General features: G+C 35.0%; 5 protein-coding genes and 3 pseudogenes across 8 annotated transcripts, besides 1 other annotated feature; 3 read left to right on the top strand and 5 right to left on the bottom strand.

The window, feature by feature from the left end:
• Positions 1-6,237: part of a mobile genetic element that runs on past the window's edge.
• Positions 58-642, bottom strand: TVAGG3_0599010 (phage tail repeat-like family; the record flags this gene model as incomplete). The annotated part of the gene is made up of 1 exon (XM_051239710.1): positions 58-642. The coding sequence occupies one exon, from the start codon at positions 640-642 to the stop codon at positions 58-60; it is 585 nt and encodes a 194-aa protein (XP_051097534.1).
• On the bottom strand, positions 662-814 carry TVAGG3_0599000 (uncharacterized protein; the record flags this gene model as incomplete). Its single annotated transcript, XM_051239709.1, has 1 exon — positions 662-814. The coding sequence occupies one exon, from the start codon at positions 812-814 to the stop codon at positions 662-664; it is 153 nt and encodes a 50-aa protein (XP_051097533.1).
• Positions 1,253-2,072, top strand: TVAGG3_0598990 (uncharacterized protein; the record flags this gene model as incomplete). Its single annotated transcript, XM_051239708.1, has 1 exon — positions 1,253-2,072. A coding segment is annotated over one exon (820 nt), but the record flags the coding sequence as incomplete, so codon positions are not given.
• Positions 2,208-3,302, bottom strand: TVAGG3_0598980 (annotated as a pseudogene). Its single transcript has one exon. A coding segment is annotated over exon 1 (1,095 nt).
• TVAGG3_0598970 lies at positions 3,559-4,397 on the top strand (annotated as a pseudogene). Its single transcript has one exon. A coding segment is annotated over exon 1 (839 nt).
• TVAGG3_0598960 (serine threonine-protein phosphatase family) lies at positions 4,414-4,656 on the bottom strand (the record flags this gene model as incomplete). Its single annotated transcript, XM_051239707.1, has 1 exon — positions 4,414-4,656. One exon carries the CDS (start codon positions 4,654-4,656, stop codon positions 4,414-4,416), a length of 243 nt encoding a protein of 80 aa, XP_051097531.1.
• On the bottom strand, positions 4,675-5,037 carry TVAGG3_0598950 (uncharacterized protein; the record flags this gene model as incomplete). The annotated part of the gene is made up of 1 exon (XM_051239706.1): positions 4,675-5,037. The coding sequence occupies one exon, from the start codon at positions 5,035-5,037 to the stop codon at positions 4,675-4,677; it is 363 nt and encodes a 120-aa protein (XP_051097530.1).
• A 5,362-nt stretch (positions 6,238-11,599) lies between the features above and the next one.
• On the top strand, positions 11,600-12,889 carry TVAGG3_0598930 (annotated as a pseudogene). The gene has a single exon. A coding segment is annotated over exon 1 (1,290 nt).
• Positions 12,890-13,122: the final 233 nt, after the last annotated feature.

The raw sequence follows: 13,122 nt of genomic DNA, 5'->3' as shown, positions 1-13,122 counted from the left end.
TTTCTATCCATTCTATATGGGGGCATTTTTTATAAAAATAAAAAAATATTTTTTTCTTTACTTTACATAACCGCCTGCTGCCATAAGTCTTTGACGCCAACCCATACCAGCTAATGAAGGTTGACTTGGTTTAGTTTGGAAACTAAACTTTGGTTTTGGTTTATCTTCAGTTTTTGGTTTTTCTTCTTCTATCGGTTTTTCGTCACTTTTCGGTTTCTCTGACTTTACTTCACTTGCAGGAACAGTTGTGTCGTCAACATCTTCATAAATATCATATGCCATTTGTTTTTGTTTTCCTTTCAACTTTTTGTGTTTGTTGTAAAGTTTAGAATATTTCGACTCTAAGTCAATGAGATGTTCTATAATGAACTGTTGGTCAGTGAAGTAAACTTTTCCATCTGTTGTCTCGAAAGCTCCTTCAGACTTCAATATTTTATTTGTGAGAGTCTGTTTCTTTTTTGAGATACTTGCCGTTCCATTTTTATGAAAAGTGACTTTGTAGTTAGGGTTTGTATTTCCAGACCTGGCACTTTCTATTATTGAATTTTTCTCTTCATCTGTAAGTTCTTTGACAGGTTTTGACAATGGTTCTGAACTTTTTGTTTGTGGTGTCAAATCTACCGTTTCAACTTCTTCGGTCATTTCATCTCAGTAAAAAATTTTAGTTTGGTTTGTTTTCAACTGGTTGTTTTAGTTTTTTAAGTCGGTCTAAAACTTCCTGAGGTATAGGAAGAACTTGACAAACACGTTGTGTAACTGCTGGAAGCCGACAAATCCATCTTGAACCCATTTGTCTCAATGCTGTATTGTTCATTTCATCTCAGTAAAAAACTTTACATTCCCACGTTTGAGGCGGTTGAGGTTGGTTATTGTTTACCCATTGTTGTGCATGGTTATATCCTCTGTTAAAGAATCTTTCACCTTGGTCCATATAGTGTCCTGCTTGGTTATAGTAGTCATTTGCTTTGTTATAATAGTTTCCTGCTTGTCTTCCTACATTGTCCATCCATCCTTGAACTTTTCCTCTTGTTTCAGGATTTGGAATAAGATTTGTTGCATCTCGTGCTACATCCCAACCTTTCTGTACAGTTTGTATAATAGGTTGTGCTTTCTCTTTAAGTATACCTAATGTACTCAAAATCTTCCTTCCAACTCCAAATACACCTCTGGCTATTGTTCCCACTGCGGGCAAAAATCTGGATGCAACTCCTGCTAATGCGCCAAATAAACCCATTTCTTATTAGGATAAAAAATGACGAATCCAAACAAGGACCCCTATGTTTCTAAAGCGACAAAGAAAGCACTCATGATAAAAATCTTTAGTTCAACACCAAATGCTTGGTTTATGGATATCTTGGAAAACATTCCGAGAGTTAGAACAGATGGACCACCATACTGGCTAATATTTGTCGGTCAAAACACAAGATACTGTGAAGCCATACCATTATGGTCCAAAAATATTTTAGATGTGAAAACTGCTTTGACAATATTCGTTGACAAATACCATCCAACAAAACTGACATCTGACTGTGAAAGTTCTTTCAAATCAGATGATGTAAAAAACTATCTGCGTTCAAAAAATGTAAACCAATATTTCATTGTCGACCAAAACCATTCTGCTCTTGGTGTCATTGACGGTTGTATAAAAATGTTAAGAGACTTAAACCAACCACAAGGTGGTGAAGCAAATGAAATGTCATATGACGACAAATATAGACACTTCTCCATGGCAAAGATGAGACAAGTTTTAAATATTTACAATAGCCGTAAACAAAAAGGTTTGGGAAACCACTCCCCCGAAGAAATGAAAAACAACCCTGACTTAGAGAAAGACTATATATTTAATAATTTAGTCAAAAGAGACAAACAAGAAAGAATGCCGGGCTTCAAACTTCAGAAAGGTGACAAAGTAAAAATAGAAATACCTAAACGCGACCCATATGAAAATACTATTGACTATGACAACAATGGGAACCCGACAGGTACTCACATTCGTGTTCGTAAAAATAGAAGAAAGTATACAAGAGAATATTATGAAGTTTTAGGCAAACATGGCAAATGTACAGACTGCAAGCAGAAGATAAAACTACTATTGTCAGACCTCGTTTCAAACTTGTCAAAGTTCAAGGTGGTATACTTTCAAAGACAGTTCCTAACAAATATAAGACAACTCCTGACGAATATGCTAAAGAAGTTGAAAATGACGACTAAGCATTTCTATACCATGCGTAAACTGTCATGTAAGGTGGCATGTAGTCTTTACTTTGTCCCGTTGTTTGCGTATATCCTGAAACGCGATGTGTATGGTTTCCTCCTCCCTCAGTGTTACTCCAGAAACAATTTATAGCAAACTGAACGTTGTCTTTAACATCATATCCTTTACCTTTTGTCATTGCTGACCAATCCCAATATCTATGCTTATGCCAACCTGCTTGAGATGTACTTAAATCTATGTAGTGACTATGTGCAGGTAAATTTTCACCTGAAATCGTTTTACTTCCACCTGTTTCCTTTGAAGAGTTTGCACAATACAAAAACCTGTCGACTATTTGAGTCCAAGTTCCAAACCAAGTACTACTTCTGGTCTGGTAGAGTTCATTGACGTATAAATAGAGCCTATAGGATATAATGTTTGAAGTATTTCTGTCTTTAATGTTTGAAGCTCTGTTTTGTCTGCTTTCTTGTCATATAAATCTTGAGCAGTGAATTTAGTATTATATTCATCCTTCATGACATAAAACATCTTTACATCTAATGTTTCTCATCGTCGTTATGTCGTCATCCGATGTTAAACCTTGTGGAAAGTTAGGAGGTTTACAATATAATACATCCCCACCAGTTACGTCAACCGTTCCTTCAATACTTTCTATAGCAACAGTTGTAAAACTTGTATGTGTATGGTTCTTATCTGCTTTCTTCTCAAGGCTAACGTTTAAGTCTGTTATTTCAGAAGATGTATGTGTATGTCCAACGTCACTTTTCCTGTTTAAGGTTTCTTGTAAGTTTGTAATATTTGCAATGGTATGTGTATGTCCAACGGCACTTTTCCTGTTTAAGGTTTCTTGTAAGTTTGTTATTTCAGATATAGAATGTATATGAGTCTTTTTAGAATATTCGTTTTCAGCTCTTGTCACTTCACTTGACATTTTATTGTCAACATATGTTTTGTCTGCTAGTTCAGGATGAGTATGTTCTTTTGTTGCATAAGCATTGTTAGCTCTTTCTTCTTCTTTTGCTATTGCATCGTCTACATATTCTTTGTCAGCTTTGTTGTCAACATCTGCTTTCAAAAGAAGTTCATTTATAGGTTTCTCGTTTAAAGTTCCTTTTGTTGGATTTATACAGACAGTATTGTTCTTCTTGTCTTGAAATAGAAACTCATCTGTTAAAGGGTTTAATGTCAGTTTTAAGTTTCCTTCTTTCAATGACTCAGATATCTTAGAATAGTTTGAAAAGTTTGTTGTGTTCTTATTTAGAGCTTGCATAATGAGTTGTCGGTTGTGTTGTATTTCTCTCATGGAAGCAATATCTTTTCGACATTTTTATTCTAGATAAAATATGCTTCCAATAGAAAAAGAAAATTCAAGAGTTGCTACAACTAAACCATTAGATGAACTTTTTACTAATGTCGGTCAAAAGTTTGAGACAGAGACCGTAAAGCATGAAGGCTATCGTTTTGACTACCCCATTAAGATGGCTAAGAGACCCATCTGTCACAAAAGCTATTGGCTTTCGTAGAAATGAAGTTTCATTTCAGAAGCCATACATGGTTTCCCATTTACGGTCGGTTTTGAAGTTCGATACTATAACAAAGAAAAACGTATGTATGAGAAATTTGAACAGGGAAAACTTTTACAAGTTAGTTTGCTTGTAAACTTAGAAACAACTCTTCAAGCTTTTCAAGAAAAAATAAACGATATCTATATCGAATATGCAAAACAGTATAACATTGACGAGGGAGAGTACCATCTCGATATTATTTATGACAGGAAAAATGCAACTGTTAAAATCAATAGAATAGAAGACCTTGGAGAAAACGTTTATATTTCTACAAATATAACAACTTGGCATGGTATAGATTTATGAGGATGTTAAATCAGCCTGCAGCATATCCAGTACACCCAGACTTTTATGAAGTCGAAAACCCTAATGGAACATATGAAAATATTTTCGACCCAGATGCTATTATTGTTCATGCTTCATTTTCTGGTGCGCAAAACTCTTTCTTATGTCTGATGAATGACTTTTACGAAAAACCTACAAAGTTATACGAACCACCAAGTGGAAGTATTTCAGACTTTCAAGTATGGTTTACTACAGATGGAAGAAAAAGAATAATTCCATTATACCATGCGTTTTACTTAGAACTTAGTTTCATATACAACTACTATCGAACGGTAAAAATATAATTTTTTAATACGGTTGAGGTGTTGGATTTGGTTGCCAACTAGACTGTGGTGCAGGTTCAGGCTGTTGTATAACAGGAGCTTGCTCTTCTGGTTCAGGGTCTTTAGGTATAATACCAACGAACTGACCTACTCTTTTACCAATATTTTTGACACCGTTCCAAATTCCTCTTCCTACGGTTTTTATTCCATTCCATATACCTCTTCCAACATTTCGAAAGAAGTTTCCTATCTTACTGAAGAAACCCATTTTACTATATGTAAAAATCTAATGTCCGCCTAGTCTCTTACGTTTCCTGTTGAGTTCCATAGCATTCTTTAACTGGAGCTCATACATTCTGTTTCTCCTCTGGTAGAAAACATATTCTGGGTCAACTCCTGTGTTCGCGTCATCTGCATAAAGTTGTTTATATCCCACTTCAGGGTTTGTATAAAACTCTTTCCATCTCATATTTGCATACCATGGTGGCAAACCTAACGCAGCGTCATTTGACATGGCAGTTTGCATTTGTACATCTGTTGGCACTTGACCATAGTTTGCCATTGCAGTTTGTATTCTAACTTCATTTGGAATATTCTCTGGGTTTGGTTGTCCAGGTTGCTGTGCATTCGCTAAGTTCTGTGCGTCCATTTAATATTAGATAAAAATATCTCTTACGAGTACATATACTGAACATTTGCAGGCATTGGTTCATCTTCATATTCTCTGTACTTTTCTGCCACGTCAAATAAATAAATGACACAATGGAAAAAACCTAAACTAACAATCCGATTTCAAACCACATTTACTTACTAATAAAATTTCTTTGTTATGACACTTTCTCCAGTTTATAGGACCTCTCTCATATTCTATCTTGTCATATCTAAACTCATAGTCATGTATGTCCTCTAACCATCTCATAACGGTTTCCAAACCACTTTTATCGGATGTAAAGTAAAAGCATGGATGGTTATGTATAACGTCTAAAGTTTCTAAAGAGTCTCTCAAAGTCCAGTCTACTTGGTATTGAAAATCCCATGTGTTATAGAACGGCGGTCCACTATAAAGAAAACATTTTCCTTGTCTTATATTTTTCATACAACTCTGTCCAATGACATCTCACAAACTCTATACCCTCAATATATTTTTCTATGTCCTCTTTGAAAACATTTGTATAGTTAAGATATAAAACTTTTGACATAAGTGTTTCAATGTCATGAACTCTTATAGCACCACTATATAATAGTCTAGCAGATATACTATCCCAGTCTATATATTCTGCTTTTTTCAAAACCTCTCTCACAATATTTTTCTTATCTAATGGTATACGTTCCATCTTACCTATAGGTATCTTTTCTTTTAACTCTTTCAATATATTGTTTGTGTCTGGTATATGTTTGAGACGGTCCATATAGTTGTCGAAGTCATTGCATATAATCTTTGAGTCTGGGAATATTGTATGGCACAAATGGGATATATAGAAACTTCCACCGAACAAATCTACAAATGTTAGACCATTCGGTAGTTTCTTAAGTTCTCTCAATATAATATCTTTACATTTACTCTTATTTCCAAAGAACGGTAACGGAGGTTTTGTAAAATTCATTTATATATAATAATAAAAATGTTTTTACCCGAAAAGTGACAGAAAAGTGACAAAACATGAAAACATATATAATTTGTGAAAAGCGACACATTATATAATGTTTTCGACCCAGAAGAAGGCTTCTTCCTAGAAGCAATGGAGGAAGAAGAAGAGTCCTCCGAATATAAACTTCATTTATACTAAACATCTTCGGGGCTAGAGGGCACGAAGTGCCTGGAAGCCCCACTACCTTTTTTTTTTTTTTTAATTTAGCTTTGATATTATTATCCGATAAAATATGCATGATAATTACTCCGCAAATACAATTTAGGAAGCAAGTTGTGACGGTTTTGGCGGTTTTTAATGGCCCACAAGGAAGGAAGTATCGTTTTATCAGGCAACAAGAGGTCTTGAAATGAGTAAAGGACTGATCACCCTTGAAAGGTTCAAACTTGCTTGCGCGCCGCAGTCTTAAAATTGATATGTTTCACTTCTGGTCGAAAATTTCAACGTCTATGACAGTTGTTGGATGAACAATTGTGTAGCGGGATGAAATCTGAGTGCGGCCTGGGGCTGCAGCGTCAATCTTCCCGGCATCTTTACCGCAATCATCTCTTAGATTGCACACAAAGTTGCGAACGAGCAGCTTTCTATGCGGTAAAGATGCCGGTAAAAGAGAGCCGTAGTGATTCTCTGCTGCAGCGTCAATCTTCCCGGCATCTTTACCGCAATCATCTCTTAGATTGCACACAAAGTTGCGAACGAGCAGCTTTCTATGCGGTAAAGATGCCGGTAAAAGAGAGCCGTAGTGATTCTCTGCTGCAGCGTCAATCTTCCCGGCATCTTTACCGCAATCATCTCTTAGATTGCACACAAAGTTGCGAACGAGCAGCTTTCTATGCGGTAAAGATGCCGGAAAGAGAGAGTCGATGTGAGGTTCTTTTCGAGGTCTCGTAGAATGATAGAAAGTTCCGCATTCATAACTTGAATGTGGAACTTTGACCGACAAGAGTGCACAATACACTCTTGTCGGTCGCAGTGTCTCATTCTGGGAGACATTGCCTCTGCATGTATCCCAGAATGGAACAATCTTTTGCAATCAGAATGTGATTGCAAAACTTTGACCGACAAGAGTGTATTGTGCATCCACCTTTGTCAATTAACTATGTTTTATAGAGACATCCCCTCACACATATTTTTTCTAATATAATTTTACCTTTTTAATATTTATTTTTTATTTTTTGTGCTTTATATAACTTATGGTGTGTACCGAACTATCTTACAGACTCTACTGAGCTATTTCCACATATAAACATGTGACAATAACGCATACATACTCCCTTCGTATTCTGATCTCATGACATATTATCGCAAAAACTATATTTATACAACACACCTCATAAAGTCTCATTTTAGCCCTATCTAAGCGTTCAAAAACTATTTTCCCCGCGTAATCTGATTCTTCAGGCCCCGCTGATTCGATTTCTGCTGTCAGATCGTGAAAATATGCATCACATAACAAGATAAACCCAAATTACTTAACTTAATATTTTCCTTAAAATTTCGCTTCACGTTCATGCTCAAACAAAATCATTTTTGAAAAATCCAAATTTTTCAAAAAATGTATGAATTCAAAAGTTTTGATCATATCGAGTCATTACCCAATATTAATATTGTATTTTAGTTTTTGAGTTATTCATTTTATTATACGTATTATTCAGAAAATTAAATATATTTGTGAGGGGAAACGGAAGATATAATAAATATTCCCATAGCGAGGAATAGGAAATTTTAAGGAAAATATTAAGTTAAGTAATTTGGGTTTATCTTGTTATGTGATGCATATTTTCACGATCTGACAGCAGAAATCGAATCAGCGGAGCCTGAAGAATCAGATTACGCGGGGAAAATAGGTTTTGAACGCTTAGATAGGGCTAAAATGAGACTTTATGAGGTGTGTTGTATAAATATAGTTTTTGCGATAATATGTCATGAGATCAGAATACGAAGGGAGTATGTATGCGTTATTGTCACATGTTTATATGTGGAAATAGCTCAGTAGAGTCTGTAAGATAGTTCGGTACACACCATAAGTTATATAAAGCACAAAAAATAAAAAATAAATATTAAAAAGGTAAAATTATATTAGAAAAAATATGTGTGAGGGGATGTCTCTATAAAACATAGTTAATTGACAAAGGTGGATGCACAATACACTCTTGTCGGTCAAAGTTTTGCAATCACATTCTGATTGCAAAAGATTGTTCCATTCTGGGATACATGCAGAGGCAATGTCTCCCAGAATGAGACACTGCGACCGACAAGAGTGCACAATACACTCTTGTCGGTCAAAGTTTTGCAATCACATTCTGATTGCAAAAGATTGTTCCATTCTGGGATACATGCAGAGGCATGTCTCCCAGAATGAGACACTGCGACCGACAAGAGTGTATTGTGCACTCTTGTCGGTCAAAGTTCCACATTCAAGTTATGAATGCGGAACTTTCTATCATTCTACGAGACCTCGAAAAGAACCTCACATCGACTCTCTCTTTCCGGCATCTTTACCGCATAGAAAGCTGCTCGTTCGCAACTTTGTGTGCAATCTAAGAGATGATTGCGGTAAAGATGCCGGTAAAAGAGAGCCGTAGTGATTCTCTGCTGCAGCGTCAATCTTCCCGGCATCTTTACCGCAATCATCTCTTAGATTGCACACAAAGTTGCGAACGAGCAGCTTTCTATGCGGTAAAGATGCCGGTAAAAGAGAGCCGTAGTGATTCTCTGCTGCAGCGTCAATCTTCCCGGCATCTTTACCGCAATCATCTCTTAGATTGCACACAAAGTTGCGAACGAGCAGCTTTCTATGCGGTAAAGATGCCGGTAAAAGAGAGCCGTAGTGATTCTCTGCTGCAGCGTCAATCTTCCCGGCATCTTTACCGCAATCATCTCTTAGATTGCACACAAAGTTGCGAACGAGCAGCTTTCTATGCGGTAAAGATGCCGGAAAGAGAGAGTCGATGTGAGGTTCTTTTCGAGGTCTCGTAGAATGATAGAAAGTTCCGCATTCATAACTTGAATGTGGAACTTTGACCGACAAGAGTGCACAATACACTCTTGTCGGTCAAAGTTTTGCAATCACATTCTGATTGCAAAAGATTGTTCCATTCTGGGATACATGCAGAGGCGATGTCTCCCAGAATGAGACACTGCGACCGACAAGAGTGCACAATACACTCTTGTCGGTCAAAGTTTTGCAATCACATTCTGATTGCAAAAGATTGTTCCATTCTGGATACATGCAGAGGCGATGTCTCCCAGAATGAGACACTGCGACCGACAAGAGTGCACAATACACTCTTGTCGGTCAAAGTTTTGCAATCACATTCTGATTGCAAAAGATTGTTCCATTCTGGGATACATGCAGAGGCGATGTCTCCCAGAATGAGACACTGCGACCGACAAGAGTGCACAATACACTCTTGTCGGTCAAAGTTTTGCAATCACATTCTGATTGCAAAAGATTGTTCCATTCTGGGATACATGCAGAGGCGATGTCTCCCAGAATGAGACACTGCGACCGACAAGAGTGCACAATACACTCTTGTCGGTCAAAGTTTTGCAATCACATTCTGATTGCAAAAGATTGTTCCATTCTGGGATACATGCAGAGGCGATGTCTCCCAGAATGAGACACTGCGACCGACAAGAGTGCACAATACACTCTTGTCGGTCAAAGTTTTGCAATCACATTCTGATTGCAAAAGATTGTTCCATTCTGGGATACATGCAGAGGCAATATCTCCCAGAATGACATCTTCATGCCAAAAGCAATATATTTTCTTATTTAAATTTGCATAAACTCCAATTTTTTTTCAATCTTAATTTAAATTTTTTTCTACTTCTTTAATTCGTTTCATCTTTCTCATAGAATATCTATTCCTTTTACAGACATGAAATCACTAATCAGGCTTTTTCAATACTCATATATTTCATATAAATCATTGTTATTTTTTCTCTCATCGCATCTTTTATTAAATTTACATATTTCCTCTCACATATCCCTCTTCACATATATTGAATCTCCACACTCATCTATTAGAACAATATATTTTCGCTTAATCTCATATTATTCATTAACAATCTTTCCTATTCTTATTTCTAGTTAATATACCAATATATATATAGAATATATGCCGAATTACATATTCAGATATATTAAATTCAAGAAATTCTTCTAAAATTATTCTCCTATTCATAATAAAATCATATTTAGTCTCACATCACAATTCTATCAGTTCTCCAATATCATGTCATATTGGTAACATCACATATATCTCTATAATATCACTTTAATTTGTATTTTTTTATTTTAATTATATTTAATTATTCTACATTCTATTATTATAGAGGTTTGACAAATTCATCAATAGTTAAAATCGAAATCTATGCAGATCTTTGAATCTAATGAAAAACATTTCGATATCTTTTTGCAAGCTAATTTTTTGTATTATCTTAAAATACATTTAGTAATGTTATGTACATATTGAATTCAAATTATGACGCAGTATTATGCAACTCATCTTGAGATTCACATTTCATTTTCACAATTATTGCATATATACATCAATAACATATTGTACTCATATAGCTACACGACTCTAAACTCAATGACATCAAATAATGCTTCTAATATTTAAAATAATTTTTGCATTTTTGATTCTCAGCTTAACTTCTATAAATGTCACCAAAACATTTCATTCCTACCAAAAAAATAATATATTAGTAATTAAGCGTTTATTATCATTGTTACTCACATCATATTAATTCATTTTTGTATTTTTTTAAATAAATGACTGGAATCATAAACCCTATGTACCCATATCAACATGTTAAAATTTCAAAGTCTGAAACTTAGTATACATTGAGTTTCATGAAATCAGATAATCTCGTAGATTTCTTAAATATTATATATTGCTGGCCAATAATGATGCAGCATGATTCTCCATCATATCAGCATTCTAAACATATCTTTATTTTGTCAATTGGCATAAATTAAGGGTGCTTTTAAGGCGATAAATTGTATTTTAGATACCTGGGTAGAGGGTCATGAAAAAGTTGCAAAAGTCAAAAATTGAGGGTATTCAATTTATTTTTGTAATCAACTGAATTAAAATGTATAAATTTCGCTAATGTATGCGTATTTCTAAGAAATCTAATATAAATTATCAATAATTTTTATATTCAATCAGAAATTATTATAGATATTGGTTTTATTAACTTCATTTTATTATAATTCGAATTTCGATGCTATGTTAATAAATAAATAATAACTAACTAATATGGATAATGAAAAATCATCAAAATCTGATATGAAAAGCATGAATTGAGAAGGCAAAGATTAGTATTAACCGCGTGTATGTATTATTCTCTGCATGTAGTTGAATATATTGGAAAGTTCATGTTCATTACATCTTATTTCGAGCGGAAAACTTCGGAAATCTTTTCTAAAATCTCATCGTTTTTTCGACAAATCATAGTTAATTTCATAATCGTTTAAAAGCTCATCAGATATACAATACATTAATCTACTTTTGAAATCCCAAAATTGAGGGTTAAAATTCAGAAACGATGGATATGAATGACACTCCACTTCTCTCAGAAAAAGGTAGCCAGGGAATTATAGATGTTGAAGAAAAGGGATACCTTGACAAGAAAATTTTCATCATGGATACTCCACAAGACCAAAACGTTTGGAGCATTTCAGATTTTAATTAATACTGCAATTGGATCGGGAACCCTCATGATTCCATATTGCTATCGCTTAGGTATCTTCAGTGCACTCTTAATGTCAATTGTTATCGGTATCATCTCTCTCAGTACTTTCTGCATGATGATTGAAGCTGCATATTTTACCAAAAAGTACGATTATAGAGGTTTATTCAATCACCTTTTCAATCCCAAGTACATCTGGATCATTGATTTGATCATATTCCTTGTACAAATCGGATCATGCATGATTATATTCCAACTGGGATGGTGTCTTGTTGAATAGAAACCTTTGGATTTAAGGTCAAAGTACTTAACTCTAATATATTCTGGAACTTTTTCTCTACAATGTTAATGGCTTTCCTATGACCATCCCAAGATCTGTTGCAAAGCTTGAAGGCATTGCAACAATTGGCTTCTTTATGATTATTGTACTTATTTGTCATAGTGTTTACTGGTTTATCAAAGACGTTCATAACTTTGGCTTTGATCCAAACCATCAGCTTACATTTCTCCACTGGGATTTGTATGTTTTCATCCCAGCTCTCGGTATCAACGCTATGTCATACAACTGCATCATCAATTTATTCCCTACATTAGAACATTTAAGGAACTGCACCAGTACGTCGTGGCATGCACCTTGCAGCATGGATTGTTGTTGCATGCTTCTTCCTTTACGCTGGTTTCGGCATCTTTACTTACTTAGATAAGTTTGATGCTTTAACTGCTAATTCAGCTCTTGAATTATATCCAGCACATAATCCATTCACCATCATTGCTACAATTTCCGTCGTATTTATTCTCCTTGTTGCTTCTCCTCTTGTTATTTGGGCCGCAAGAACTTCCGTTGACGCCACATTCTTCAAAGACAAAGAAATGACAACATTCCGTTGGGTTTCCATCGGTTTCATCCTTTGTCTCGCTTCAGCTGGTTTTGCAGCAACTTCAGACAATATTTTGATTTTCTTCAACATCGTTGGAGGACTTCTCATTCCAGTTGTTACTCTACTAATGCCATCCCTGTTCTTCCTGAAGGCAACTCCTGGAAGAAAATGGTACAGAACTGTTCAAGCAATTATTTCAATTCTTTTCACTGCTGTCGCAGCAACTGCTTGCACATGGCAGACTGTTCTTGAGATCAAGAAGAAATAAGTTATCTATCATACATCTCTTATAAATTAGTTTCTTTCTATTTTTTCAAAATTTTTCAATTTTTTTATTGTTCTTCGAGTTCGGAAAAGACAATATTCTTTTAATTAATGGGCTATTGTGTTTGTCAAATAGAAATTATATTTTTATTTCTCAGATCGAATTGATAATTTTGAGAAACAAATCGAATTGATAATTTATATCTTATCCAATAAAATATATAAATACTACATCCT

This window comes from Trichomonas vaginalis, chromosome II, assembly GCF_026262505.1.
Source record: "Trichomonas vaginalis G3 chromosome II, whole genome shotgun sequence".
Classification (NCBI taxonomy): Eukaryota; Parabasalia; order Trichomonadida; family Trichomonadidae; genus Trichomonas; species Trichomonas vaginalis.
The sequence above is the reverse complement of the archived record's forward strand: the minus strand, read 5'-3'. Positions and strand labels throughout refer to the sequence as shown.